The sequence below is a fragment of the Echinops telfairi genome, unplaced genomic scaffold (genome assembly GCF_000313985.2).
Source record: "Echinops telfairi isolate 266 unplaced genomic scaffold, ASM31398v2 ScPeMD7_70;HRSCAF=299, whole genome shotgun sequence".
NCBI lineage: Eukaryota > Metazoa > Chordata > Mammalia > Afrosoricida > Tenrecidae > Echinops > Echinops telfairi.
In genome coordinates, this window is record NW_022103968.1 from 4,348,071 (window position 1) to 4,375,257 (window position 27,187).

The 27,187-nt window shown below is 55.9% G+C and overlaps 2 protein-coding genes across 2 annotated transcripts in view; one reads left to right on the top strand and one right to left on the bottom strand.

Annotated features, from left to right (window-relative positions):
* DOCK1 (dedicator of cytokinesis 1) overlaps positions 1 to 27,187 on the bottom strand; it is a 408,265-nt gene that overhangs the window by 214,540 nt on the left and 166,538 nt on the right. The window lies entirely within an intron of this gene.
* The window catches only part of INSYN2A (inhibitory synaptic factor 2A), a 41,331-nt gene continuing 24,544 nt past the window's right edge, over positions 10,401 to 27,187 (top strand). The window contains exon 1 of the mRNA XM_004700875.2: positions 10,401 to 11,569. Coding sequence (XP_004700932.1) covers positions 10,401 to 11,569 — 1,169 coding nt within the window. The remainder of the gene's footprint in view (positions 11,570 to 27,187) is intronic.

Here is a 27,187-nt window from a genome sequence, read left to right on the forward strand (position 1 = left end):
CACACACACACACATACATACACACACACACACACACACACACACACACATACACACACACACGTCTCGTGTGCAGCCTACGTGCTGCCCAGGTGGACACTGTCTGCCCTCCGAGAGGTACCCTTTCCCGAGTTTTTTCTGCAACTCACCAGGAGAGGAGAGACCCCCGCCTTCCCCCAAAGGCATTTGCTTACTCCTCTACTTTCTGTCTACTCCAGATTAAGCCCTGCATGCGGTTAGCCCCAAATCCAGAGGAAAGCCGCCGAGACTGGAGCCCAGGCAGCCCACACTGGAGCCAGACCTACACGGTCACAGCATTCACTGCCTCTCTCTCTGCCTGTCTCTCTCTCTCCCTGCGCTTGAAATTCCTGACGTGAGCTCCTGGGCAGTCTTTTCTCTACGTGCTGCAATCAGCGTAGAAAGAGAGGCCGTTGGCAAGACCGGCTCCCTTTTCCCTTCCTCTCGTGGCTGAGCTGCCCCTGCAGAAGGCTCGGGCTGGGCCAGCCCAAGGAAGTGTGCGGGAAGGCCATGATGACCAGTGTGGATGGAAGGACCCTCGTGGATGGGAATGGATGCTTACTGGCCTGGCCTTGCCAGAGAGACAGATTGCATCTTCAATGCTAAATGGTCTAAGTTGTGGAGATTGGCTGCCTCCAAGCAGAAACCCTGCCCTGAATGTGCCAGGAGGGTGTCCCAAGATTACACAGACTGAGCAGTGGGGGAAACAGGCTCCTTTGACATGAGGCCGCATCTGGAAGAGAAGTAAATGCTCCACTCTCCATTTTGGACATGTCATAAGTCCACTTAGTTAAGCAACGTACGAACCCGGCTGAGCTGACCAAGGAGGCAAAGCCCTCCTACGGTCAGTGTCCACAGGGTTTCATGGGAAGGAGTTCCTGCAGTGGTTACTTGGGAGAGGACACCTGGGCTGTCACCTACCACCTTCAACTTGCGATGGGTCCCAAACCTAAAGCTGATGGCTGCTGACTTATCTAGCATGATCCCTGGGGGCAATGGGGGAACCGGAGGTGTCTCAGGTTGGATTCCTGGCTAGTGGTCCTCAAGTGCCACCTTCACTCTGTGGTTGACAAGGATCTAGTCTGTGCTGAAAACAAGACCAGGCAGCATCCTCTTCCATTGCCCCTGGGGTCACTGTGCCGGGGGACTGACTTCTTGGCATGCAACAATGCCCAGGGACAAAAAGATCAAAAGGAATGGGACAAAAGGAATTTTAGTTGATTCCCACCTCCCCCAAACAACTGAAATGGGCTACCCACTTTCTAGTCACTATGGAATAACCTCCCCATGTGGTGGGGTGGAGAACTGACCTCACACATTATTTGGGTAAGACCTGGTTTTACTGCACCCTCTCTGGCATTCGTTACTTAGGGCAGCAAATTACTACAAATAAAGTCGATGCCTGACATTGACACAGCATCTCATTTGGAGGAGGGACGTTCTCAGTTCAGTTTCAACAGCACCATGACTTCTTTGCTAATTTATGCCTACAAATTTGGATCCACTTTGTGCTAAGAACATGTGTCGGGTTGAATCGTGTCCTTCCTCGCGGCCGCACCCCCACAGAGTGCTCCCCTGGCTGGGCCAGGTTCTCAGTGTTATACGGTTGCTGTTGGCTGCTTTGGAGCCGCTCACAGCAACCGTGTGCACGACACAAGGAAACCACGCCGGCCCTGCGCCATCCTCAGAATTCTTCCCGCGTGTGAGCCCACGGCTGCAGCCACTGTGTCAGTCCATCTTGTCGAGGGCCTGCCTCTTCCATGTAGTCACCGTGCATATTTTGTGATCTGATGTAATTATCCTGCCCTGTGAGGTGCGTGAGGCAGGAGGAGGATGCACGCTAGAGGAGGAGGAGGAAGAGGCAAGCTCCTTTGAGTTATAGACGAGTTTCAGCAAGGGCGCAGTGAGGATGTGACCTTACTACGGTCAAAACGAAAGAGCTGGGAGCAGGGCACGTCCGGGATCCCTGCCCTGATAGCTTCCGAGGCTCAAGGGAAGGCTGATGGGACCTCCAGCGCCCATGGAGCTGGCTGAGCCTGGGATAACGGGTGTTGAGGGAGGCCAGGAACTTCCTCTTCATCTGGGAGCCCACACACGAGCTAGCTAGCCCCCTGAAGCCGGACTCCTAGCCTCCTACGTGGTCAGAAAGTCAGTTGGTTTGTGAAAGCTGTCCACTTGTGGTATCTCTCTTCTAGTGGTGCTAAGTGCCGGAGACCGTGAGCAAACGTTTACCTCAGGGTAAGCTGAAAATCAAAGAGCTAAAATCAGCAGTGGCATGGCAGCAGAGTCAGACCGGTCGGGCAGACCTGTTGCTGCTTGGCCGAAGCCTCAACAGCTAGTCCAAAAGAGGAGTTCATGAGAGGAGGCCAGAGCCCCCCTGGGGTGTACACCACGTGGTTCATGTACGGCAGCAAGCGTGCTGGTGAAAACGCATGTCTTAAGACCAAAGATGGGAATCCACTGAGGTTGGCTTTGCTTCAGCATTTTCCTCCTGCGTCAGAGCTGGATGGAGGCCCGTGCTTGTCCTGCACCTGACTTCCTCCTTGGCCACTGGACTGTAACCAACGATGCAAGATCCCCCCAGATACGTGGGGGTGTCACTGCTCAGTCTCCGCGGGACACCTGCGTCCATGCACTTGCCTTCCCGCTCCTCTTAAGCACTGACCTCTGGAGAAGAGAACCGAGCGTCTGGAAAAATATATCGCTTCGGTGTATTAAAGGAAATTAAACTGGATAACGAACCTAAACTAAGACAGACTCCAAATCCATAGTGGTCTCCGGGGGCCCGAGGAAAGAGTGACGGCCATTTCGGAAGGACCAATGGGTGCCTATCGATGGGGTTTCCAGTTAACTGTTTCACGGCACAGATGGGCCCAGGGCTCGGCGGGGGAGGCTCGGTTGGACTTGGCTCCCCTCCCCCTGGGAGGCTGGGTGTGAAGAGACGGGTACATTCATGTTCCCCACTCCCCCTTCCAAGAAGCCTGGTGCTGAGGCTTTCCCTCAGCATATGGGATCAAACGCTGACCCAATTAATCTTGAATCCCAGCCAGCCCATTTGACTCCAAGGCGTCTTAACAGAGGAAGAGCCACAAGCAAGCCAATGACATCACACAGCCCAGCCCCAGATGCACGCGCTTGCCTGCTTAGCGTTTCTGCTCTGCCCAGACACTGGGAGACCCCTTGGCCAAGGCGGTCCCACGCCACGGCGTCTCCCCCAGGCCACACACATCCCAAGCCAAGGTGACTCCCGCTCAGCGATCCTCTGGGATGTGGAGGACTGTCCTTCAGGGTTTCTGCAGCTGTTTGTCTTTATAGGAGGCAGACTGTCTCCGCTTCCTCCCACAGAGCAATGAGGGTAGTCAAATCACCAGCCCCTGGCTTAGCAGCCCAGCACTTGATCACTGCACAACTAGGGCTCACATGCTGATCTCTCTCTCTCTCTCTCTCACTCACTCACTCACTCACTACCGGGAGATCCATTCTCAGTAGCGGCAGCTTCATCAGAGCCGCTATAAAAGATGACCTCCTGAGCCTTACTGGCTGTTTCTGGTTTGCCTCTATGACTGCTGTTGCTTGGACCAAGGTGGGGGTGGGGCTGGGTGTCCCTCAGTTCCATCTGATGCAGAGACACCAGTGACCAGTGGTGCGACACCACAGCGTTCTCCTCCAGCCAAGAAACACCACAGCCTTTTACTTCCAGTTAACCAGGTGGCCCCTCCATCCTGAGAGTAGGTGCCCTCCTCATGTGCTGGCAGGCCTTCTACACACACCACCACCACCACCCCTTCTCTCAGTGTACACCGGTACCCGTATGTCCGCAAGGGTATGAGTTCCAGCCTACTTGGGGATGGTGCTGGCTTGGGGGCCAAAATGCCTGCTTTCCACGCCAGAGACCCGAGTTTGAGTCCCGACCAAAGCACCTCCTACCAGGCTTCCTGTGCTGCTGAATGGCAGTGGGCGGAGCTCCCAAACGACTAGGAAGAAAGGCCTGGTGATCCACTTCTGACACCTGCCTGCGCAAACCCTGTGGATCGTCCTGGCTGGGGCTGCAGCCGGGCCCTGGAGATGGTGTCTTACTGAGCAGCCACTTCCCCGTGGGTGTGAGCAGGGGTTATTGGAGTCCAGCGTGCACGCACGACTCACGCATCCCTAGGAAATCCGTTCTCTGCAGCTGCGGCCTCCTCAGCATCCTTAAAGATGGAGATGGCTTCTGGTATCTGTGTTCTGCCAGCACTGCCATTCCTTCTTCCTCTCTGCCTCTGCCCTCCTGCTTCTGGTGCTTGGCCCCGTTCTGTGAACTGCCCTTGGGTCCCAAGGAATCAGGGGCAGATGTAGGGCACACCTCCCCATAAACCCTGTCTCTACACCCTCAAGGCCTTCGCCCTTCACCCCCTTTCTCCTGGTCTCATTGGGAAGACGAGCGCTGGCCCCCACAGGCTACGTCCGTGCCTTCCAGGGACAGGGCAGGTCTTCCTGGGATCCCCCCCCGTGGCCGAATCCTCCATCCGCCCTTAGCCAATTGCTGGCAGTTAGCCATGCCTCTCCTCCTCCTCCTAGAGCGAATGCATGTCTTTGCATAAGCACGTCATTTAAGGCCAGGTTGCCGCTCTGAGCTCGTCAGCTAAAACCACGGGGGTGGTGTGTGTACCCTCATGCTGGACGATGAACTTTATTTTAAGGGTAATTAAGACATTTGTATTCCAGGCCCGGTGGGCCTTGGAGCGAGGTGGACACGCCATGACTCGCCATTTCCACGTCGGCCAGGCACAGGTCCCAGACTCCCATTCCTCTGGCAAGAATAGGCTGGCGAGGACAGGGGTGGCCTCCTCCAGCCTGTGTTTGGGGGAGGGAGTGGCAGGATGGGGACTGCCAAGGTCCGTGGCTCAGGCCACATGCATCGTCCACGCGCTCACATCAGAGTAAGCCCCGGGCCAGTGCCTAACCAAAAATCCACACCAAACTCACTGCCACTGAGTCAATTCCAACTCGGAGTAACCTCGCAGGACAGGAAAGAGCTGCCCCTGTGTATTTCCAATACTGTACAAAGCCTTGTCTTTCATCTGCGTGCAAAGCAGCCGGTGGTTTTCAACTGTAGATACTGCAGGTAGCAGCTCAAAGAGTAACTACTCCATGGCTCCTTCTCTGCCTAACAGGTACCCACTGGGGAAACACCCAGGGCACCGTGCACGTAGTGGGGGCTTTTTGACATTTATTGTGGAGTTGTTTCAGAGCACACGTGCCTTGTGTGGGGAGCGGTTCTGTGCCTGATTTTTCAAGGGGCTCAGAGTGCCGACCCCGCTAGCTGTGGGAAGCTGAACAAGTTCCAAAAACAAACAAACAAAGCTGTTTCTGGATACTAGTGTGAGGGTCCCGTGGGAAAAAGCAAGCGAAGTCTGACTGTCACCTGGTAGGGACATATAGAGAGAGGTCCTGAAGCTCGGTGACTATAGGGAAGCAAGAGTGGACGAATGAAAGACCGAGAAAGGAGATTCCCTGTGGGTCCCCGGCAGTCTTCTGCAGACATCTGAATGACGCTTGTGACACACTCATTGTGTCATGAGCCTGGGTGGCAAGTTGAAGGATTGGGAGTGCGAATCCAGCCTGCGGGGGCAGGAAGAAAGAAAGGCCTGGCGAGGGGCTGGAAATTAGGGTGTGGAGACCCCTCTGGGCAATTCTACTCAGATAGTCGGTGAGGCCAGTGAGCTAGGTCACCAATGTTCACGGAGTGACGGGGTGAAGGAGGGAATGAGCAGACATGTGCATCAGGGCTTTGGGCGGGCCACACGCAGCTGCCCACCGCTCTTTCCTGATGAAGGCACTTTACAGATGCTTAGTCACCGCAGGAAGGCCGAGGCAGAATCAATGCATTTGAGTCAGGCGCTGGCAAAGAATAGTGAAAAAGCACCACAGGCGGCCAAAAGACCAAACCAACTGTCTTGGAAGAAGTACAGCCAGAATGCTCCTTAGAGGCAAGGGTGGAGAGGCTTCATCTCACACTGTGGACATGCTGTCAGGAGAAACCAGTCCCTGGAGAAGGACATCATGCTTGGCAAAGTGGAGGGGAGAAGGACATCATGCTTGGCAAAGTGGAGGGGCGGGCACAACGGGGCAGACTCAACAAGATGGGGCGGTGCAGTGGTGCAGGCATCGGAACAATGGGGGGCATTGTGGGCGCATTCTGTTGAGCATAGGGTCGCTATGGATTGGAACCCAATGGGTGACACCTAACAGCAACGGGTCAGCACAGGCTTAATCCCACCGGTACCGGTAGAGACCCTGGTTAGGCTTTAGTATGGAAGCAATTCTTCATGTCCTGGGAAATTCCAGAATAGTTAGAAGAGGTGACCCACCCATCAAAAGAGACGCATATCCTTGGCTCTAATACAAGAATTCCTTGGGGACATTCCTATGGGTCCATTCATGGAAACTCAGTGATAACTACTAAAAAGAAGGTCAACCATAAAAAACCACATTGCTGTAAAATCCCGAGCACTCTCACTATTCGACTAGCACATAAATGGCTTTGAGACCTAGCAACTGCCTGTAATACCGTGTGCAGAGTTTTGTTTCTGATTATTATTAATTATGATGTGGCCACTGGCAATTGATTGCTCTGATTGTCTTACCAGTGGACGGTCAGGTCCTAGGCTCAGGCTATCTGTCCAAAGCAGTGGATGGATGTAGTGACATTATTTCAGTGCAGTCCTGGGCAAACCGTGATGATGGATAGCAGGGTAGGACAAACCTATTCAGGCACATATTTTTCAGCCATGGCAGGGAAAAGGCTGAAAAATGACGAGCAAATTGCTTTTGGTGAAAATGCTCTCGCTTTCCAATATTCCCCTCACACCAAGGTTCAAAACGGAAGGGTGCACAATCGGCCCCTCCAACCCCATAACCACCCGTCTCCTTATGGCACCCTGCATTAGTCCTTTGGCGTGGTTCTCCTTCAACCGTTGTATGTGTCTTTCAAAGGGTTGTGGAGTATCGATCCCCACCTTCAGCCCGTAACGTAGTTCTCCCCAATTGGAGCCAGGGTGAGCAACGGGTCGCGAGTTAATTGCCTTCTTTTTGCCTTCCCTCCAAACGCACCCTGCTCCTGGGCTGCAGCTCCACACTGGTTACCACGGTCTCTGGGTGTCTCCAGGCCTGGTAAACCAGCAAAGACAAAAGAAAGCTGGTTCTCCGTCTCCTTCAACGACCTCTGGCCGCGATGGTTTCTGACTCATTTTGTCAGACACTTGGACTCTGTACCAGGTTGGGACTTGTCTCCCTGGGGACACAAAGCCAGTGTTTTCCAGACTGGACCTTCAGGGCAGGTGAGCTCCCTGTCTATCCATATCTGTGGCAGGTGGGCCACCACTTCTTAACTCGATCTTCCCCTTTGTTTCCTATCAGAAGCCTGGCCTCTCAGGACATACTCTAGAACACACGGACAGTAGCCTTAGAGGTCCCGGATGAAGGGTCTGACCCGCTGCTTCTCAATGGGGACTGTTGCCAATGCCTAGTGGCATTTTGCTGGTTGTATTGGGGGGTGAGGATGACTGGCATTTAGTGAGCATGGTCAGAGATGCTGCTAAAAATCCGTGGATCACAGGCCAGAGAGACCTCTCCGGCCTACGATGTCAGTAGGGCTGAGATTGGAAAACGCCGGTGTCCTCCAACAACTTCTCCGTAGATGTTCTTAGTGTCCTCAAACATAACTAAAGGGCTCCTGCAAAAGAGGAAGGCCCTGGACAAGATGGACGGACACAGCGGCTGCCACCACGGGCTCAGGCAAAACCGCTGTGAGGATGGCGCGGCGGGCTGGGCTTTGTTCTGCTGAACAAAGGGTGGCTGTGCTGGGTTTTGTTCTGCTGAACAAAGGGTGGCTGTGCGTCTGAGCTGACGCCATGGCACCCAACAAGACCAAGAACAAGGACCACTTGCTGTCCAGTTGATCCCTACTCACAGCGGCCCTGCAGGTGCCGCCGAAAACAGTGATGCTGCTCAGAGTTCCAGTGGCTAGTCTTGGATGGGGACATCGCCAGGCCTTTCTCAGGGGGCTTGAACCTCCAGCCTTTGGGTGAGCCGCTGAGGGTGGGAACGGTTTGGACCACCAGGGTGTTACACTCGCACAGCAGCATGACACCCGGTGGGCCCTGCACCACCTTCAAAAGCATTTCTGTGCCTGAGACCAAGGTGTGGCCCCTCTATCAACCCAAAGTCCATCAGGTGAGTAATTTAGAGCCTTGATTTCTCCCTTTCGTTCAGGAAGCGCTGCTCAAAAACAAAGAAACAAAGATCTCAATGCCATTGAGTCGCCCCAACATATCATGACCCTGTAGGACAGGGTAGACCTGCCCTCTCATCTTTCTCCTGAGGAGTGGCTGGTGGCTTTGAACTATTGACCTTGCAGTTAGCAGCCAAACACATAACCTCTGCCCCCTGGGCTTCCCCGTGAGCACTCCTACAAGACTGCAAAGCAATGGGCCAGCTGGTCCGAGAGGTAGAGTGAACAGTCTCCTGGCTGTGGAGGGGGTGGCCTGTGGTCAGGTAAAATGCCCTCAGATGAGGGCTGGGGGTGGCCTCTCTCATCCCCACCTCAACCCCTCTCCCCTGGGCCCGCAAGGCCACTGCTTTAAGAACTAGGAACGGGGAGTTGGCCTGCCCCTCGGCTTGTTGGCCACCTGGCTGTCCAAGGATCAGGTGGACCAGGGTCTTGTCACTTCCTCTTAATTGCTGGGTCACCTTGCTGCTGTTAGGAGATGTCACTGTATCAGTTTCAGCTCTTAAGCACCCCAAGTAGAACACAACAGGACATGGCCCGGTCCCGCTCCAGCCTCACGGTCCATCTCCTTGTGGATCTTCCTTTTTATGCCAGCCATCTACTTTAACTAGCATCATGTCCTTCTCCAGGGACGGGGCCCTCCTGGGGGCAGGTGCAGGGTAGGTGCGACTGCCCTTGCTTCTCTGCAGGCCTCCGACTGTGCTTCTTCCCACAGAGGATCTTTCCTTCTCTGGCAGTGCCTGGAACGGAGGCGCACAGTCACTCCTCGCAACGTGTCCTCCTTGAAACGGGAGCATGCCACTGGCCTCCGGGGCCACTTGGGGTGACGGTCTGTCATGCCTGTGCAGGCAGCACCTGGTCCCCAGGGCCCCTCACTGCACACGTGCAGCCATTCAGGGGCCCAGACCATGGATGTGTCCCCAGAGGTCTTGGGGTTACACGCTCCATCACAGCTGAGCCTGTGTGACCCTGCCTCTGGATCCCTCACCCCAAAGCCACGTGCTTCCTCCTCCAACACAAGGAAGGACCGAGGGTGCTCCTCACCAGCTCGATTTCCTTGCTTTCAGTTTGACGCTCCAGAAAGTTCTTCCATGTGTGCCCACAGCTGCACATCGGCCTCAAACGGTGCAGGCATTTTACCCCCCTGGTATTCCCCAGAGGAGGCCGGGACCACCTGCGTCTTTTTAGCTGCATTTAATAATTCCACCCAGGATGAATTTGCATGATTAACAGAAAGCCTCGTGATTTTATTCTCTGTCAGGATTTAAGTACGGAAACAACTGCCATTGTTTGCCTCTTGGGGGGTTGCGAGCCGAACGCAGAACGGGAGTCTAGATGGAATCATCTCTGGTTATTCCTTTATTTATTATTTAAAAAGAGATTTTTTTTTTTGGTATATTTGTTTCCAGCACCCCTTCCCCACGGAATCAAAGGGAGGAGTTGCTGAGGCTAGCTAAGCAGAACAGACACAGGGGCGCCCACGTTCTCCCCCCATGGGCATTCACCCAGTAGTGCGAGACGGGCCTGATGGGCAGTCTCCTGTGGGGTATACCCACCGAGAGAGAGTAAGGGGGCAGGTGGGGAACCTTTGCCCCCATCACGGCAGCCTTCCAATAGCCCCACCTCGGGGGGCACACGCAGATCTGCTGGGGAGCAAGACCCTCCAGTAAGCCTTCAGAAACACAGCATTTTCTGGAATCCCAATAAAGATGAGTCACGTCATCAGCCTTCAGAAAAATAAACCCAAGCCGGAGCGATTGTCCTTGGCAGACAGACCATCTGCCCTGACGTGGAGGTGTGTGTGTGTGTGAAGCCAGTGTTTGCCAAGCAGGGAAAGGGGTGGGGCCGGGCATCTGGGCCACTCCGGCGATGGGGAGCCACTGTTGCCCAAGCGTCAAAGACAGGCTACTGTGTGCCACATGCAGGCCATGCTTCAAGCCATGCCTACCAGCCACTGGCTCCTGCCTGGCCTCCCTGCACAGGAAGGCTGGATCTGGCAGAAGCTGAGCAGGAGGGGTGCCACCAGGGGTCCTCAGGGGCGTGGGCGGGGCTGGAGCACCTGCATTTCCCTCCCCCGCGTTGACCACTCTGCTGTGGTTTGCTTGCAGGAATCATGGTCAGTAAGGAGGCCGGCAGGTGCCTGCTCACGGCCTCGGAGAGTGAGGTGGAACCGGCCGCATCACTGGCCCTGGAGATGAAATACACCCTGGACCCCAACCGGCAGGTCAGGAAGCGGAACAAGGCCCTGCAGGTGAGGTTCAAGGACATCTGCGAGGCGCAGAGCGAGCAGAGGGACCAGCAGCTGGTGGCCGGGGCGCAGGGCGAGCGGCGGGAGGCCAAGGCCTCAGCGGCCACACCCTCGTCATCCTCGCACAAGGTTGCGTACCGCAAGTACATGACGGTGCCTGCACGCAGGGCCATCCCCAACGTTACCCGCAGCACGGGCGTGCAGACCTCACCTGACCTCAAGAAGTGCTACCCGACCTTCCCGCTGGACCGCAAGAAAGGGGCTGCCAAGGGCCCCCCCTCTGAGGACCCCTTCACAGGCCAGGACAACGGCTTCCTGGGTGATGCCAAGGACAGGGGCGAGGGCCAGGCCCCCGGGCCGGCCCGGATCTACACGAGGGCCCTGGTGTGCCACTCCAGCGAGGACATGAACTTGGAGGACCAGCCTCCAGGGCTCAACTGCACCGAGCCTTGTTCAAACCTCGACTCCCACAGCTGTCCGGACACCCTGCTCCTGGACATGGACCAGTCTCCCAGGGAGGATTCGGACCTCCAGCTGCAGGGCCCAGCAAAGCCTGACGCCGAGGACCCCGCCCAAGGGATCCCCGGCAGGGTGTTTAAGACAGAGGTAGCCGCGATCTACACCCCGGCCCTCAGCCCCCAGGCCCCGGAGTCTGCCTTGTCCAGCTCCGCAGCTGCCAGCGAGTGGTCCCTGTGCCCGGTGGACGAGGACCCCAGGAGGGCGGTGCACCTCAATGGGCTGCAGGGGCCCCCAGGCGCCATGCTGGCCTGCCTGCCCCCCACGCAGTGCCCGTCCCATGAGTGTGGCGAGCAGCCCCCACAGACTGAAGCCCCTGCTGAGGAGGAGACCCAACCTTGTCCAAGGGTGCTCGCCGCGCGCGGGGACTGCCAACAAATCGTGCCTCACATGGAAGTGGTCGACCTGAAGGCCCAGCTCCAGGCGATGGAGAACCTAATCAGTTCCAGCCAGGAGACCATCAAAGTGCTCTTGGGGGTCATTCAGGAGTTGGAGAAAGGAGAGGCGCACCGGGAAGGGTATGTACGCACCGCCCCTGCCTTTTTTTTGCAACACTGGTAGAGCTGGGAGACGGGGTCAGACTCCTGTGGCTGCACTAGAAGCTGAGAGCAGGCAGCCAGGGTGACCACTGACAGCCTTATGACTCTGGACCCACTGCCCACTCTCCTACACTAGACCCACTGCCCAATCTCCTACACTATACCCACTCTCCTACACTACACCCACTGCCCAGTCTCCTACACTACACCCACTGCCCACTCTCCTAAACTAGACCCACTGCCCACTCTCCTACACTAGACACACTGTCCACTCTACTACACTAGACACACTGCCCACTCTCCTACACTAGACACACTGCCCACTCTCCTACATTACACCCACTGCCCACTCTCCTACACTAGACCCACTATCCCCACTCCCACACTACACCCACTGCCCACTCCCTCCCAGATATCCTGGGTGTTCGTGGGCACCCCAGGCACGATGTTTCTGCGGCACTGAAGGACCAACCCAGCTCCTTTTTTCGATCATGTGATGGACATGCAGTAGATCAGGGGTCCTCAAACTTTTTAAACAGGGGGCCAGTTCACTGTTCCTCTGACCCGTTGGAGGGCCGGACTATAGTTTAAAAAAAAACTATGAACAAATTCCTATGCACACTGCACATATCTTATTTTGGAGTAAAAAACAAATGGGGGAAAAACACCCAGCGGGCCGGATGAATGTCCTCAGTGGGCCGCATGTGGCCCGCAGGCCGTAGTTTGAGGACGCCTGCGGTAGATGTTGCCAGCCTCCCACCAAAATGAAAGGCCTCGTAGGGACCACGTGGTGGAGACCCAGGAAAAGCCTTCCGAGGGGGTCTTTTTAAAGCACTTGCAGATTTGCTTCTGAGGTCGTCGTGGTACACTGGGTTCTATCCCCAGCGGGCTGCGTGCTGCAGGGTCAGAAGTTCGAATCTACCAGCCACTCCATTGGGACACAGGTGTTCTGTTCCCTTAAAGAATTAGTCTCAGAAACCCTATGGCAAGTTCTACTCTGTCTTACAGGATAGTGAGTGAATTTGCTTCTGATAGAACACTGGAATCACTCTGACAGTCATGATTATCTCCAGCTGTGACCAATGGCTAGTGGGTTTTCTCTTTTTTGGAATGCTGGCCAGAGATGCTCACCCCTGGAGAAGCCCCACCCACCCGTGAAAGTAGAGTGGCTCGTCCCCCCTGGGTCTCCCTATAGGTGCGGCTCAGCTGCAGAGAAAGCCACCCATCACTACCAGCATGGCCCAGCTCTGATAGCAGCTTCCCAATCCAATTGCTGGCCATCTGTGGACACTCACACAGAGCAGGAGGAGCTCGGGGCAAGAGGGACAAAGGGACAAGCACGTCTGGACTCCCAGGCACGCCCCGGGTGGGCCCGGCAGTGAGTGTCGCCACTCGTTCCCCAGGCTCTGCCCCACTAGGCCAAGGCCAGAACGCCCCCCCCTCCCATCTCCCTTAGAAGCTGTCTCCCTCGCCTGTGGCCCCCAGAGAGTGCCCCGCTGTCTCCTGAGGGTGGGCCCTGCACGTCGCTTGCCCCTGACCCGGGCTCAGTAACCGGGCAGCCTGCAGGAAGGCACTCCCAGGGCACCCCATGCGCAATAGCACAAGGAGGATGAACTTGGTTGGTGTTGGCGGCCCCCTAGTGGGGTAGGAGACCCTGGGGAGAGCCCCAGGGACAGCTTGTTCCTGCGACACCCTCATGGCTGTTCTCACGTTCCAGCCCCTGGTTCAGTCACTTCCCCCGGGACTGTCTCTCCTGATCATGTGTCCAAAACATGTGGGACGGAGCCTTGCCATCCATCCCTCCAAAGAGCATGATGGCTGTACTTCTTCTGAGACAGAGCTGTTTGTGGGGTGTTCACCGGTTACCCACCAGGGCAGAGGCGCTGACGCCAAGTGCATGTGACCACGGAAATAACTCTACAGCCCAGATGTCAGTACTGGTGACAACTGCTCAGAGGCCATCTGACATCACTTCCTCCTGACCCTCCTGAAGTGCTAAGGGCAGCTTCGTATGCACGGGCCCTGTGTTGGGAGGCATCCTGGAGGTGTTAGAAAGCCATCGGGGGTACACAAAGGGGCCTATGGGAGCCCCTGCGTGGCGTACTGCTAACCCCAAGTTTGGAAGTTCAAGCCAAGCCTTAGGTCTGCAGGGAGGAAGGCCGGCATCCTGCCCCGAGTGCCCAGGGCGTCCAGTGAGACACGGCTGTTTCTGACTCACGGCAGCCCGCCCAAGAGAGCAGTGAGTGTCAAACTGCCGTCTACGTTTTCCAAGGCTGTCACGTCGACGGAAGCAGGCAGCTCATCCTCCTCCAGGTTCAAACTGCTGACTTCCAGTCCACGCTTAACCTGTGCCCACCAACACTCCTACACGCGAGAGTCTGACCCAGAACACCAGACCCTGCTGCGAGTCGAGTCCGATGCTGAACGACCCTACGAGACAGAGCAGAACCCCCCTGCCAGGTGCCCAAGGCAGTAACCCTTCGTGGGAGCCGACTGGCTCCTCTCTGGACCTCTGGTGGTCTCACACCACTGACCTGCAGCTTAGCAGCCGAGCACTTAACTTGTGCGGCAGCACCAAGACTCTGCAAGGAGAGATTCTGAACCAGTAAACCAAACCCACCGACATCCGTCCAGTGTCACTCACAGTGACCCTGCAGCTCACAGCTTAGAGCTGCCCCCGGATTCCCAGGGCTGCATGTCATTCTTCACAGACACAGAGAGTCTCTTCTTTCTCCCTTGGGGAGGCTGGTGAGTTCAAACTGCTGGCCTTTAGCTTAGCAGCCTAATGCTTAACCCATGGGGGCACCAGGGCAGCTGGTGGAGGATTCCTGCTGAGTTCCTCGCCCGGCATCCCATGATTTGGGAGCTGGAGACCTTGTGGAAGAGCCCTGGCTGTATGTCACGTGCTGCTCTGGTTGGAAGGCGGACAGGGGTGGACGTGGGTTACTCTAACCCTGAGGGTCCCTGACTTCCTTGCCAAGTACAAACGTTTGCACTGCAGCCCATCGTCCGGGGTTAAGTGTAGGTCTCTGCTTTCCTAACCCTCCCAGCCCCCACCCCCAATCATTCCAGGGCCCCCCAGGGGTCGGCATCGCCCACCTGGGGATACAGTGCTCCCAGCACATCAGCCAGCAGTCAGTGACATATTGGGAAAGACCAGACTCCAGGTGTGAGGTGCGCAGCTGACTGTCCCCTCCCCTTGGCGTCACAGGTGTCATAGCAGTTACTGTGCCGCGCGGCTCATCAACGGCAGACTGGCGGTTACGGGGCCTGGGAAGAATGGCGTGGTGATCGGGGTCTGAGAACCCAGCCTTTGGAAACCCTGTGGAGCCTGGCGGGAGGGGACCACGAAGAGGGGTCAACCTCCAGGAAGCTGTTTGGTAGAGGTCTTGAGTCTTGGAATCCAAGAGGCAGCTCTGGACCCCCATGCTCCACAGGCACCCAGGGGTGCGCAGGCAGGCACTTGTTGAATAAGAAGTTAGGACGGCACCCATTAGGGAAGGCTCTGGTTTTGGAACTTGGCTTGCAGCCCACCCCCTGGTGTCTCCTTTCAGGGGAGGGAGAGTGTTGTTGTAGGAGCACCTTTGCCACCTCCTGCTCCGTCGGTGGGTGGGTGGGATTTTGCATCCGGGCCACAGCCACCACAGGAGCTTGTACATCCCCTTCTAAGAGGGTGGGCGTGGGCGCTCCTCTGTGGGATGGTGGGGCTTTGGAACAGCCTCAGCAGAGAGAGGCCCCAGCCCGGGGCGCTGGTCACCCTCACTCAGTCCTGGTCTTTCTGCAGAACTGGGTACTCCCCAGAAGCTCCTGACAGGGACCAGCCTGCAGTCAGAACTGAGTGGAGGCCACGTGCCCCGTGGGCACCCCAGAGAGCCCATCCGTGAAGGAGGCAAAGCAGTCCCCCTAGCTGACCTCTGACTCCTGACCCCACGTCTGCTCCATGGAGGACTTGAGGCTGTGGCCGTCCGGAAGTAGATCTCCAGCCCTTGCTTCCAGGGGTGGATGTGAACCCCGTCTGTCTCTTAGCAGCTGGGCAGCTTAACTCTGCACCCAGGGCCAGTGTTGTTGTGGATGGCCCTGCTACCTGGCTTCAAGGCTGTACCCTTTCAGAAACAGAGCTCCAGGCCTCTATTCTGAGGCCCGCTGGGTGAATTTGAACCACCAACCTTTTGGCCAGTGGTCCAGTGCATGGCCATGTGCCACCCCGGGCGTCCTTCCACGCCTTTCCACCCCAGGCCTCTGCTTGGTGCAGCCGAGTTCATCTTGTTGGTGAAGCCCACCACAATGGTCAGGTCTTATCCCTCTCATTCCAGGGCTCGCAGTCTGACGCTCCTGCCTCCCCACAAAAGAGCAGGGCCACACAAAACGCCCTGCTACCGAGTCAGTGCGACTCGTAGGACACTATAGGGCAGCATAGGACAGAACTGCCCCTATACGTTTCTGAGACTGTAACTCTTTATGGGAGTAGAAAGCCTTGTCTTTCCTCATGGAGTGGTTGGTAGTTTTGAACCGCTGACCTTGCAGTTAGCAGCCCAAGGAGTAACCACCACGCCACCAGGGCTCCTCAGGGCCACACAGGTTACCTTGTATGCTCCCATTGTGATCACTGTAGGCAGAGGACTGTGGCTGGCTTAAAGCCCAGTTCTCATAGCTGTGGTGGTTTCCCTGGAGCAGCTGGGGGTCTCGGGTAGGGGGTGCCTGTGGCCAGCAGCCCCTTGGTGTGTCCACTCTCCATAACAGCCGCCTTGGGGTCGAGGGTCTCCGTTGTCACAATGGGCTCTGTCCTGTGGCCACTCAGCCATGGATGCTCACTTAACTGCAAACAGTGGGTCAGAATCTGCCCCTGTCCAGAGGGAAGCAGCCTCTTCACCAGGCCGGGTCTCTGCCAACCCCTGCCGGGCTGACCTCTAGGCTGGGATCCCGACCGAGCTGAGGCCAGGCCACTCGGGGCTCTGTGGCTGCTCTGAGTCAGGCAAGACAAGACCAGCCTTTATAGGAAGGACAGGACTAAAACACATACGGTCCTCAGCCTACTGCATGACAGGCAGGGGACACTAACCACAGAGACGCTGGGGGCTGCTCGGCCTCCCTGAGATGGGCTGCCTCCCGGGAACACGGGATCCAGAGGGCACAGGAGGCCAAGTGACACCCTGGGCTCCGGGACTCCCAGGGGCTGCAAGCCATGTGGGGTGACTGGCATTAGACCCCGTGGGACATCGTTCCTCCTTGGAATCAACAGAAAGGTGACAGCCCCAAGAAGCAGCACAGACACACCGCAGTGCAAACACACATTTAAGACGTGAGCACAAAGACCCGCCCCACAGAGACCAAGCCCACAGCTGCCCAGTCCACTCAGACTCTCAGTGGCCCTGTAGACAGAGAGCTGCCTGGGGGGTTCGAACACTGTCATCTTTACAGAGGCAGGCCCCCTCGTCTTTCCTCCTCGGAGCGGCCAGTGCATTTGAGCCTCTGACCTCGGAGTGCCAAGCAGAGTCCTGAGCCACCTTGCCACCAGCATTCCTCCTAAGGCTTGCAGCGATTTCTATCGGTGACCTCTGTGTCCTGTGTCACAGAGGTCGGCAAGCTTTTGCTGGAAGGCTAGGGAGCAGGTATTTCAGTCTTTGCAGGCCGCACATGGTCTCTACCGGAACCCTGATAGCAGCCCTTGTACCGCGCAAGCACCCACAGGTGGTATGATAGGCTCTGGCTGTGTTTACAAAAACAGGTGGAGGTCCACTTGGGGTTGTGGGCGACAAGTTTGCTGACTCCTGGTACTGAATCTTGTAAATGCAGTGGCCAGCATCTTCACCGCCCAGAGCAGATACGGGCTCATGGAGATGGGGTACCTGGTTGCCAGACTTGCAGGCACCATTCCCGGCCCTGCTCAGAGGCCTTTTATCAAGGGTCTCCTGAGCGTCCTATGGAGTGCACGGTGGCAGGCAGGGCAGGAGCACAAAGTCAAGTTGGCCTCAGGCCGGCCCTTTAGGGCGCTGAAAGTCATTGCCCTTCTTTGTGCTGAAGCGTGTGTGTACACATTCACCCAACAGCGGCATTTACGCAAATAATGCACGTGCCATGTGGGGTTTTACAAACCATGCAGCCTCCTTCCGTGTCTGCTTCCTGTGCGTGCGATGTGGTTATTGCATGTGTGCGTTATTTCCACGGGTGGGTTATCTGTGCCAAAATACAGTACTTCACAGGTAGACTCTCTTCATGACGGCATTTCTGGAGAACCCGAAAATACATCCCCAACAGGGAAGATGAGGCCACCCAGACTTGTCTAAGAGTTGTTGAGGAGTTGCGCTGCTAACCACGTCAGCAGTTGGAAACCACCAGCTCATCCTCGGGAGAGTGAGGAGGCTTTCTACTCCCATGAAGAGTCAGTGTCAGAAACCCAGAGGGGCCGTTCTACTCTGTCCTAAAGGGTCGCTTGGAATCAGAATCGATGTGATGGTGCGACGCAATATGAGGGTTTCCTCCTGCGTCCTCCTCCTAACAAACCACGCAGAATCGGAGTGGCCTTCCAATGGAGCCTAAGGAGGACCAGGAATCTCTCCCTGTGCCCCTAGCTGTGCCCAGCAGAAAGCAATGGGAAGCGTAGGGCCAAGTGAGGTGGTAAGGCACAGAGCAGAGACAGGCCCCGGAGACCGTGTGCTGGGCAGCCCTGGTAGACGCCCAGTGGGCAGTGTCTCCAGCGCCCTCTCCTCAGAGTGGCAGGGCAGATGGACCTGGTGGGTGGTAGTACACCTCTTGGCAGTGCCCCTTCCCAAAGGAGAGAGAGCTGCTTGTGGCCAGCCTGGCCCATGCCGTTTAAACCAAACTCTCCAACCGGCTTAGCTGGGGGCAGCCATGCCAGCCAATGAGAGTGGGTGGCCTGTCCACAGACATTCCCTCCTCCCTCCCTCCCTCCATGGCTCTGCTAGTCCATGGGCTAAGGAGGTCAGCACTTCATTCTCTGATGTTCCTGACCCATCAGTTCCAGTGTCGTCTACCTCAGCTCCGACCCAGCACATTCCAGTCAGGCGCCAGTGGTCGGGCTCCGGGTGGTTCAGCCTTCCACTGCCCAGGTTTGGAGAGGAGCCATTGAGTTCAGCTTGGCTGTGGATGTGTGGTCCCCACTCTTCCCAGCACCTGGACCGTGGGCATGACGGCCAACCTCTGTACCTCTGCTGCCTCTTCGACCGAGCAGAGGGAAGGGTCCCTGCCTGGTGGATACGCACTGGGGAGTAGGGGATGCAGGGAGGACAGGCCCTGACTACGCTTACATTCAGTGAGTCTCCTTGCCACCGAGAGGGGGTGTTCAGAGCTAACATCTGGGAGGGGTGAGTCACGGAGCCTGTGTGCTTTCCAGCTTGGTTGTATAATCAAGATAACCAAACCCAGTGCCACAGGATCTGTGGTCACAGCGGCCCTGGAGGTTGGCTTGTTTCAGAGTCAGGGCAGGCTAAGGGCTCTGCTAACCAGAGGTGCCTCGGAAGAGAGGCCTGGTAGTCAGCTTATGAAAGCTCAGCCGTGAAACAACCCTCCCCAGGAACACAGTTCTGCCCTGGCGCACACAGGGTGGGCATGAGTCAGACTGGACTCTGGGGTGCCTGGTTTGGGGAGAGGTGGAAGATTCCAGAACGGAGATGGTCAGCTTGGAGCCTGTTTGCGGAGCCAAGCGCGGCACAAGCTGGTTTGGTGCAATGATCCAAACCCACTACCTTTCAGTTGGTTCCACATCACAGCAACCTATATAGTTTCTAGGCCATAGAGTGGTGGGTGGGTTTGAACCAATGACCTGCTTACCCAACAGCAGGGCCATGCCTCCAGGTGTAACAAGCCGGCTGTCAGTACTTAGTCAGCAATCCAGTAGTGAGCCAAGCTTAGCCTCCCCTTCCGAGAAATGGGAAACAAAGACCCCCAACAAGACAGGCAACCTCCAGGTGTCCTCTCTGCTCCAAGAACAAATTCTCTAGAGAGCCCTGGAGGGGCCGCCGGGCTAAGCAGAGCTGCAGTCAAGCCCCGAGAGCCGGCTTCTATAAGATTCACAGCCGCCCCTGAAGGGTTGCTTTGAGTCAAAGCCGATAAATGACAGTGCATCACAATTTCACCCACTACTGAAAAATACCGAAAACAGAGAAAGAGTGAGAGAAAGGGTGAGAGAGGGACTCCTTGCTACAAACCTCCATCAGTAAATGCATGTAACGATCCTGCGGTGCGGTTTGGTTTGGTTTATTCCGTTTGGCACTTCATCAATGCCTTAGCGGCACTGCGTTGGTTGATCTTTGGACTTTAGTTTGTTAATGTTTCGGGCCAGGTGGGGTGTGGAGAGAGATGTTTTCCTGTTGCATTACACAGCTGAGATGAGCCTTCAGGTCTGGAGTCCAAGACGTGGAAACGGCAGGTCCCAGAGCAGGGCCTTCCCAGTGTGTTGTCTCCACTCGTTGTGGACGGTGGTGGCTCGCTTGTCCTACGGCATTTATGGATCTAACGTTGCAGACACTATTTTGAAGTTCTCCAAAGATAATAAGCCTCCCCACATTCCTTAATGTGTGTGTGTGTCGGGGGTTGGGGGGGGTGAGGACAATATACTTGTCAGAATCGAGGGCGCATTTGAAATGCTTGCTTTGGGCCTCATGTAGGTATCACACATTCTGGAAGATGTAATTTAAATAATCTTGCTGCACAGAATGCCAGAACAGATTTCAAATGTCTCCCCAGCCTTTTAAGTCGGTGGGTGACGACATGCCATGCCTCCTAGCCACCGGGCAACGCCAACACCCCATTTGTAGATAAAATGAGCAATTCAAGGCATGACGTGAACACCGATGGAATTCATGGATCTGTGTCCTAGAATTCAGATTTAAAAGAAGCGGGGGAGAAGAAATGCAAGTTCCAGTTTTCAAACTTTTTTTTCTCTTCTTAATCCTGTGGCATTTGATGGGAAGATGATATACCTGGTGCTGCCTGCTGGGTCAGCCGAGTGTTCCAGGTGAGGCCAGGCCAGGGAGCCACAAGGCCCACCAGTGATGAGAGCCTGCCAAGTCCAGCCATTGTCACTGTCTAGTTTGTCACCAGACAGCTGCCAGAAAGGAGCAAGGCCCACGAGAAATGACCAGGATGGGGTTCACCTGGCTGCGTTCAGCACCCACCCACCCCGCTCGGAAGATGGGAGCCATGGAGCTACCCCGCTGAGAGACAAGCAACAGCTCTCTCACTGAAGGAAGCCGTCCCTCTTCCTTCGATCTCTAGGGCCCACCTCAACCCCTGCCCCCCGGCCTGACGGGCTTCCTGCCCAATGATGGTTCTGTCCAACAGACAGCAGAGACCCCACCCCCGCCCCAGGGACCCCAAGAGCCAAGGATCCTGTCAGGAAGAACAATACCCCCTACCACACCCATTCAGATCTGACTGTCCTGGGGACCACCTCGTGCAGTTGGTGTGCCTCCTGGAGGGAGCCCCCACCCCAGTAGTATCCCCACACACTGACGCCTTTCAAGACATGCCCACGCTCTGTGTGCGCCAACCGGACATAAAGAGCCAGGCATCAATGAGAGGCCGAGCAGGGAAGGGCATTTCAGAACTCATCAGAAAAGACAACAGTAAACATAAGGCTATTTTCGTCCAACAAGGGAGGGGAAAAAAAGACTACAAACCTTTCTTTGGTCCATCATAATGTGATTGGTCCCAGCACTAGGCCTAACTCCCCAGATGAAAGAAAGAAAGTCTCGTGCTTGGACATCAAGTTTGTTGTTGTTGATTTTTAAGGAGCACACCAAAAATGAAAGGCCATGCTCGTTCGGTGGAAAGAGCCCTGCTGCATTTGTTCAGAACAGAAAACACGACAAATCAGTGCCAAGTCAGGGCCTCTGCAGCCGAGCCCGGGCAATGGAGTCCTGAGAGTGAGTTCTCATGTCAGAGCATCCACGCCGCTGCTCTAAAAACACAGTAGCAATGATGACAAAACTTCGGGGAGAGGGCACTATAAAACCAGTGTGGGGGATTTTCCCATCAGAACCCAGGCAGGCAGACACAGAGGCCCAGCGCTTCCCCAGTGGAAGCCAACTCCTGGCAGTGTCTGGCTGTCTCTGGCCAGAGGGGAGACAGCCTGCTAACGCTGCTGCCCACTGTGGTGTCTTCGGTGTAGCCAGTGCCACCACGATCTGTTTTCGTTCATTCCCAGTAAGTTTCAGCGTGGGCTGATCTCCTCCGGCTGAAGGCTGATTTCCTCCAGGAACTTGGGTTCATCAAGCCCGCTTTGGCTCGGCGCTCAGAAAGTTCTGGTCGGGATTAACCGCAACCCCTGGGGTGTCCTCGCATCCTTGATGTAACATCATTCCTGTGTGATCTGCCGGGCCTGTACTGGGCAGGCCCGGTGAGCCCTGCCCTCCGCACAGTGCAGCCGGGCAGCGACTCCCCACACAGAGCCCTGACTCCTCTTTGCCTGGCATGTGTGCGCGGGTGTTTCTCTGGATTAGAACACCCAACCCCTCTAGTTGTTCTTCCAGAACAGCCACGGCCATTGCTGTGTTCCTGCTGCCCCAATCTGCACAGACGCACCGTGGACGGGAATGCCGCGTGTGCTCAAAGACATAGTGTGAACAGCACAGAGAATGCAGAGAGGTGGGACAGAGCCTCCCGGGGCAGCACAGACAATGAGACTGAAGGCTGCAGGGAGGCCAGCTGACCTCTGCTTTGCCTCAGGGGACCAGACACCAAGCACGTGGCTTTGCATCTTCACTCCAGTGGCAGTGCTGTTGGATGGGCACCTGTGACTGGAACTCTTGAATGCGTCCTAATGAAATCCAGTACCAGGCGCTGTCCAGGAGCCCAGCCCAGCCCGCCCCTCCAGACGGAGAGATGTTCATTCGTCAACGCTGGTGGAAGACAGCACAGCTGCAGAGGGGCGCCTGGCTCTCCATGCGGCTGGTGACCCAGCGCTGCCTCAGCCACAGGATGTGCCGATTCCGGGGCTTGTGTTTGGGCCCAATAGGTGCAGCCACCCCCTTGCTTGGGGACACCTGAGAATGGGTATTCTGTGTCTGCCTCCAGCCAGATGTTCTTAGCTGAGCCAGCCAGGACATCACAAAACAATCCTGTCATCTTTTCCAGAGTCCAATTCGCCCAGCCTTGCCCTCACCAGTGCCATGTACCTGTTTGTTCATTCTCATTCCCTGGCTCATGACTCCTCCATATTGTGGAACGCCCTCTCTGTGAAGGGCCCCCGCGCAGGCACAGAGGGTGAATGCACTGGGGCACCGGCAGGACCTCTGAGCCCCCATTCTAGGCGAGGGAGGGCTGGAGACAAAAAGTAAAATGCAGCATTCCGTCGGGTCTGTGGCATGTTCCGTGCCAGAAGAGCTGGGAGAGGTGGAGAGGAACGGACACTCTCTGCGGGTCAATGCAAGCAGACGACAAAACCTCGCCAGCAGGAAGGGAAGATGCCGTGAAGGAAGCCGGGCCGATGCAGGTGAGAGGCTTCCGCCTGGGTTACATCTGAGCATCCAGTGGAAACCTGCCACCTGGACCACGAAGCAACATCCTGACACGCGCAGAAGAGACTGACATTGTCAAGGATCTCACTTTGCCCAGATCCACCCTCAGTGCCACGGTCAGGACATTGGACGATGAAGGGTGGCCTTGGGTCAATCTGCAGCAGAAGAGGTCTGTAAAATGTTCAAGGAGTGAACATACCCGGCCAGGGTATGTTCAGTCGCCTCATGTGCATGTGCAAACTTGACCCTGGATAAAGAAGGCCACCGAAGAGTGGATGCCTTTGGGCTGTGGTGCTGATGAAGAATACTGAACGTACCACAGACTGCCAGAAGAGCACATACACCTGTCTAGGAAGAAGGGCAGCCATCATGCTCCTTAGAAGCGAAGATGCGGAGACCCCTAAGATGACGTGTCTTCCTTTGGACCCACTCACCAGGAGGGACCAGTCCCTGAAGAAGGATATCACGTGCTGCCGGTAAAAGGGAAGATCGGCCAGAAGAGACAGCCCTCCATGAGACGGATGGACTCACACGGTGGCTCAATCACGGCACGGCCGTGAGGGTGACCCAGCACAGGTGGTGGTTCACTGTCTTACACGTGAGCTTGCTATGTGCCGGAGCAGGCTCAATGGCACCCCGAAAGGAGAGGTGTGGGGTACACTTCCAGCGCCAGCTGCATGAAGCACGACGCCAGGTGCTAGGACTGGGGAAGCAAATGAAGACTTAGCAAGGTCGCCGTTGTACTTTCGGTCATGTGGAAACAAAGAGGCCTAGTGCCCAAGGAGAAGTCGGTACGGATCCACTAATGCAGCTGAGGCACCGCTCGGAGGGCAGGCGAAGCTGCCGAGGAGAGAGAGAAGGTGAGCCAAGAGGCTGGATACTGGTTTCAATCCGCGTTAGAAAACAATCACCCAGAAGGCATGCTACTTCCCCAAGTTACACTTATACCTCCATCTCGGAACACAGTAGCAGCCTCTTCCACGTAGAAAAGGAATTCTGGATTGTAAGCCTCTTAAAGGCAACGTCTACGTCATATTCATCCGAGAAACCGCCTCCCCAGCGTAGCGCCAGGCTCAGAGCTGATGTCCAGCAGAAATCTGATGAACAGAGATCATGTGAGTTTGGTGGAACCTACTCATGCCAGCAACATCCTGCCGAATCCATCATTAGAACACCGGGTGGAATGAGGTAGCCAGGGTCATTGCCAGGCGTCCTAAGGGTTTCAGACATGTGGTAAGCATTCAACACTGATTCCTGAAGGGTCAGCATTTCAATTCCTGACTCTGCGAGAATAAGGCACTATAATTTAGACCTGTTCCTCCGATGGCTGAAATTATTTAGTAAGAGAAAGGAATACTGGTAGAAGACGGGTCCAGGTCATTGTATGAATAACTTTTGCTCCCCACCCCCACCCCTTACACACACACACACACACAAAATCATTTCTAAGTAATCTCTTTGGATCTCAACACATTTTTCATTGTTTCCATGGCATTAGGGTTCTCAGTCCAACCCTCAAAGGCTCATTAAGTTGTCTTGAGACTCAGCTACCAAGTGTCACAAATTGTCATCATCACATTCTAATGGGGATGTCCCTTCTGAGTTCTAGCCCTATGGGACAGGGGAGATCTGTCCCTGTGGACTTCTGAAACTGTAGCTCTTCATGGGAGTAGAAGTCCCATCTTCCTCCCATGGAGTGGCTGGCAGCTTCGAACTGCTGACCTTGAGATCAATGCATAATCACTACATACCACCAGGGCTCGCTGGTTGAAATGCTCTCAATGCAGAATGTTCACCCCACTTAAACAGTCCGAGTGGTGCCAACCCTTTAATCCTGGATCCGTGACTGAAAGGTGGATAGTTCAAATCCACCCAGAGGTGCTTCAGAAGAGACGTCTAAGGGACTGGCTCTGAAAGGCTGACCGCCTTGAAAACCCAAGAGCACAGTTGTGCTCTGTACACCTGGGGTGGCCAGGTGTCGGGAGCCACTCGATGACAACCAGCCACCCCGGCAGCAGACCCCAGAGGCGGGGAGGAGCACCACACACAGCTCTGGGGGCGAGTCTGGGGCTGATGGTACCTGGTTCCTCAAAACCCAGCGCCCCACTTCCCTCACAAAGAACTAGCTTCACCTGTCGGGGGTCCCAGGCTTCCAAGGAAGAGTAGACTCAGCCTCAGATGAAAGTCTGTTATACGTACACATCACCTCCCTCGAGTTGTGCCCACTCATAGCGACCCTACAGGACTAGGTAGGACGGCCCCATGTGGGCTCTGAGTCTATCACTCTTTGCAGAAAGCCTCTTCTTAATCCTGAGGAACAGCTGGGGGTTCCAAACTGCTAGCAGTCAGTGAAAATTCTGGTGCTGACTAAAGACCGGCTCCCATCGGCTACTGGGAACCAGCCTCTGAGACTCAAAGCCCATTGCTATTGCGCGGCCCAGGGCACTCGAGTGGGTTAGAAGAATTGACTTCAGAAGCTGTTAACCAACTTGGCTCAGATGGACCCTGAATCCTGCATTTGGCAGCCGCCCTGCTTCAGACACAGTTGGGGTTCCATGGCTCTTGAGGGGGGGCGGGGGGAGCTTCTCATCACCATTCAGTTTTGCTATTGAAGAGGTTGATACAGGAAATCGCCACATTTCCAGGGCAGGTCCCCACAAAGCCCTGGTGCAGACTTCGAATCACCAGTGGGACAACAGGACTGCTTGGGGAGAGTGGATTGAAGGGGGGTGGGGTGGGGGGCGATGGCGGCATTGCCTCAAACACAGGAGGGGTCACTCAAAACAGCTGACTTGGACGACTTGCTGAAATTTCATCTCTCCCGGCAATTGTGATCCGATTTTATGCCTCAAATTAATATCGCTCTGAGACTATTAAGTGAAAGAGCCCTTTAAGACGCTGACAGAAGGGAGAGCTTCGTGATCAAGAAGGGACGGTGGGAGCCCGAACCTGGGCTGGAATGTGGAAGAAAAAGCGTTTTTGGCACCCAGTCGAGAGCTGAAGGAACAAGAGAGATCAAAATTAAGGGCATAAATTAAGCAGCTGCATTGCATTACCGTGGAGAGGGAGCCCGCCTCTTGCACGTCTGCAGCAATCTCAGGCCTGGCGGAGGCCCCAGCACACAGCAGCAGGTCCAGGGCACTACTGCCGCTCACTGCACCATCGCAAGGCCTCAAGCCCCGAAGACGACGCTGAAGGGAACCCCCCCTCGATGGACACCTGCTTTCTGTTCTCCTCTGAGGCAGAAGCTCTGACTTCGCTGGAGACTCCCAAGGGGCAGCGGAGAATCCGGGGCCAAGGGGTCTCCCCTGCAGGCATGGGAAGCTGCATGACAGAGTCCTGCCTGGGTTTCTGCCGCAAACTGAATCCCCCAGGGTCCCCTCCTAGCCCACCCAGGAATGTTTGCTGAGAATTCCCAATGGAGATGGTCTGATTCAGGGAGGACTCCGGCTGGAGGGGCATCTAGAGCAGCCGGCACACCCCTCTCCACGAGGGAGCCCAGAGCTGCCCACCCAGTGCCGAGTGTCCCACGTCACCGAGTCAGTACCCCAAGCACCCCAGATGCTTACAGACTCACCCCACTTGGTTCTGACAAAGCGCATGAAAGAGGCATGTGTTGTTTCTCCCTTTCTGACCTTTTAACTCATTTTTATTATTGCCCACACACACACACACACTTGTATCATTAGTATTGCATCTTCAGCTCCAGCTTCAGGGAGACGCTGGCAGCAGGGTCTGAGGAAAGGGTGCTTTCCTGGCACTGCCCTATACACCTTCCTGCCCCCTAGGGCCACGCTACCCTAACTCTCCCCAGGATGCCTTTCAGAAAGCAAGGCTGGCTGCCCCCCCAGTCCACCTGCCCCGGGGACCCCAGGCCTCCACTGGGGTACAGCTTCAGGGCTCAAGTTGGTGAGCCTCCTTGCTTCCTGTAGCATGTTTTTAAACATGATGCTCCCCTGCTTGCCTCTTAGCCATCATCCATCAGTTCCCAAACTCATTAGGCCCTTTTTCAGGATCGAATAATGACTCGGTGCCCTGCCATAGGCCATTAGAGACTTCTGTTCTCTCAGGTTCCTGTGAGTCAGCATCGGCTGGATGACAGTGCCTCTTTGGGGGGGGG